Source organism: Dendrobates tinctorius, unplaced genomic scaffold (assembly GCF_039654945.1).
Source record: "Dendrobates tinctorius isolate UK_male_01 unplaced genomic scaffold, ASM3965494v1 ptg000036l, whole genome shotgun sequence".
Taxonomy (NCBI): Eukaryota; Metazoa; Chordata; class Amphibia; order Anura; family Dendrobatidae; genus Dendrobates; species Dendrobates tinctorius.
Genome location: NW_027361704.1, coordinates 38,499,188 through 38,502,442, shown reverse-complemented (window position 1 = coordinate 38,502,442; position 3,255 = coordinate 38,499,188). Strand labels below are relative to the sequence as shown.

Genomic DNA, 3,255 nt, shown 5'->3' with positions numbered 1-3,255 from the left:
TCTTCCCCTTGATTGTGGAGCCTACTGAAACAGACTAAGGGACCTTTTAAAATGATTAGGAAGCCTTTGCAGGTGTTTGTTGTTAATTATTCTAATTTACTGAGATAATAACTTTTGGATTTTCATTGGCTGTAAGCCATAATCATCAACATTAACAAAAATAAACACTTGAAATAGATCACTCTGTTTGTAGTGACTCTATATCAGGGGTCCCCAACCTTTTTTGCACCAGGGACCGGCTTCAAGCAAGCCCTTTCTTCCATGGCCCGGCAGGGCGAGAATGGAGGCGTGTCAGGGGCGGGGCTTTGGTCATAAGGGGGCGGGGCTATGGACAGGTTTAGTAGTCAGTGAATACTTGTCATAATATAACATTTATAATGTGAATGAGACTCAACTCACCATAGGTTTTGAAATGGGAGCACTGGGCTTGTTTCCATGTATCAGTGGGAGCACTGGGCTTGTTTTCCTCCAACAAGACCGTCCCATCTAGGGGTGATGGGAGACAGCGACACCCGAAGTGTGTTCCTTATGTCCAGTCTACTCCGTAATCATGTTTTTGCTGCTGTCATTGCAGAAAATCCAGTTTCACACAGATAGGATGTTGGAAATGGAAGCAGAGTTTTCAGTGCTTTTGTGGCGATCTCAGGATATTCTGCCTTGACTTTAATCCAGAACATTGGGAGATTTGACATCTCAAACATACTTTTAAGGCTACCATCATTTGCAATCTCAAGCAGTTGGTCTTCTTCAAGCACGGACAAGGTCGATTCACCTGGCTTGTTCACAAATGGGTTGCGAATCCATTCCTTCCTAGTTCGTGGGTCTTTTGTGGTTGGAAAGTAATGCTCAAACTGTACTGAAAGCTGAGATAGATGATCATGCACCAGCTGGGAGAATGAAGGTTCAGGCTCGCTCTCTTCCAAAATCCCTGCTAATATTTGAAACATATCAAATATTCCTGTTCTCACACGCCATCGCCACACTTGTAGTTTGGCTTTAAATGCAGCAACTTTATCTGCCAACTTGAAGGCAGTTGTCATTCTCCCCTGAAGTGACAGATTAAGTTCGTTCAACAAGTTGAATATGTCACATAAGTAAGCAAGTTTTGTGACCCATTCCTTACTACTGAAATGTGCAGCAAGTGGTGATTCTTTTTCTAAAAGAAATCTATGAAGCGGTTCTCATAATTCAAAAACTCTGGCCAGTGCTCTACCTTTAGAAAGCCATCTGACTTCAGTGTGTAAGAGAAGACGCTTGTGCTCCGCATCCATCTCCTCACAGAGCTGCTCAAACAGACGTGAGTTAAGGGCGTATGCTTTGATGTGATTAATAACTTTAATCACATCTTGCAAAACGGTGTTAAGTTCAGGTGACATTTTTCGGCTTGCCAGCATTTCTCTATGGATGACACAGTGAGTAGACTCGCATTCAGATGCAACCTGTTTGACCCGAGTAGTTAAACCAGAAAACCGTCAAGTCATGGCAGCTGCTCCGTCCGTGCATATACCTACACAAAATGACCAGTTTAATTTTCCTGATATGTAATCATCCAAAGACTTGAATAGTTCTGCACCTGTGGTGTTGGTTGCCAACAATAATGCACATAACATATCCTCATGCACATCTTCCTGGAAAATATATCGCACATAAACAAGCATCATTGCTTTGTTGTCAACATCAGTAGACTCATCAACCTGGATTGCATACCATGGTGATGTATTAATCCTCTCTAACAATTGTCCCTCGACGTCTTCTGCTATTTCATTAATTCGTCTAGTGACAGTGGTCGCTGAAAGAGGAACCTGTGCAACATTTTTAACTGCAGCCTCTCCAAAAAGTTCGTGGCAAATGTCCTTAGCAGCAGGCAGGATCAACTCTTCACCAATAGTGAAGGGCTTCTTAGCCTTAGCAATGCGGTTAGCCACCAAAAATGATGCTCTCAGTGCAGACACATTTGTTGATGTGGTGGCCTTCAATAATTTTCTGTCCTTCATGTTCACGCTTTTTTCTTTCAAAAAACTCCAAAGGCTTGTCTTTTGATGCAGGGTGCTTGGTCTGTAAGTGGCGAGCCAGTTTTGAAGGCTTCATGGCCTCATTGGATAGCCGGTCACCACATATCACACAGAGTGGGGTTGGGGCATTTGAATCGCCTGTTGCGATGAACCCATAATTTAAGTAGGACTCATTGTATTTTCTTTTAAATGCAGCTTTCTTTTTTTTAGCAGTCATGGAGTCTTCATCTGTCTCATCATTAGGTCTTTCTCCCTTTTCAAAGAAGCTCTCTAGCAGTGTTTGTTTTTTACTCATTTTACAAGAGTTGGAGGCGTAGTGGGCCCCTAACGCTGAAAGATGGATACTTCTACTGATCACTGTCACTGCTAATGATGATTGGAACCTACAAGGAAATGGAGCATTGAGCACTTAGAAAAAATTGTACTGGAGTACTGTATACATGCTTGTTATTTTTTAATCATGGTGTATGCAAGGCTCTGCTCCCACCCTTGTATACATGGCTCCGCTCCCACCCTTGTATACCTGGCTCTGCTTCCACTCTCCCATCCTGTATACATGGCTCTACTCTCCCTCCCTTGTATATATGGCTCAGCTCCCACTCTCCCTCCCTTGTATATATGGCTCCGCTCCCACTCTCTCTCTTATATATATGGCTCCGCTCCCACTCTCCCTCCCTTGTATATATGGCTCCGCTCCCATTCTCCCTCCCCTGTGTATATGGCTCTGCTCCCATTCTCCCTCCCCTGTATATATGGCTCCGCTCCCACTCTCCCTCTCCTGTGTATATGGCTCCGCTCCCACTCTCCCTCCCTTGTATATATGGCTCCGCTCCCATTCTCCCTCCCCTGTGTATATGGCTCCGCTCCCACTCTCCCTCCCCTGTGTATATGGCTCCGCTCCCATTCTCCCTCCCCTGTATATATGGCTCCGCTCCCATTCTCCCTCCCCTGTGTATATGGCTCCGCTCCCACTCTCTCTCCTATATATATATGGCTCTGCTCCCACTCTCCCTCCCTTGTATTTATGGCTCCACTCCCACTCTCCCTCCCCTGTGTATATGGCTCCGCTCCCACTCTCCCTCCCTTGTATATATGGCTCCGCTCCCATTCTCCCTCCCTTGTATTTATGGTTCCGCTCCCACTCTCCCTCCCCTGTGTATATGGCTCCGCTCCCACTCTCCCTCCCTTGTATATATGGCTCCGCTCCCATTCTCCCTCCCCTGTGTATATGGCTCCGCTCCCA

The 3,255-nt window shown here is 45.5% G+C and overlaps 1 protein-coding gene across 1 annotated transcript; it reads right to left on the bottom strand.

The window, feature by feature from the left end:
- Window positions 1-548: 548 nt before the first annotated feature.
- On the bottom strand, window positions 549-1,994 carry LOC141087945 (SCAN domain-containing protein 3-like). Its single transcript, XM_073573821.1, has 3 exons — window positions 1,512-1,994; window positions 1,214-1,439; window positions 549-1,156 (listed from the first exon to the last, which is right to left on the bottom strand). Exons 1-3 carry the CDS (start codon window positions 1,992-1,994, stop codon window positions 549-551), a joined length of 1,317 nt encoding a protein of 438 aa, XP_073429922.1.
- Between the last annotated feature and the right edge of the window lie 1,261 nt (window positions 1,995-3,255).

Excerpts from the sequence above, each read along its gene's own strand:
- LOC141087945 (XM_073573821.1), bottom strand. The coding sequence starts at position 1,994 with ATGAAGGACAGAAAATTATTGAAGGCCACCACATCAACAAATGTGTCT. Across the intron at positions 1,440-1,511 it reads AATTAAACTGGTCATTTTGT|GTTGCATCTGAATGCGAGTC; the intron begins GTAGGTATATGC and ends CGGGTCAAACAG. Across the intron at positions 1,157-1,213 it reads AGTCAGATGGCTTTCTAAAG|AAAAAGAATCACCACTTGCT; the intron begins GTAGAGCACTGG and ends GATTTCTTTTAG.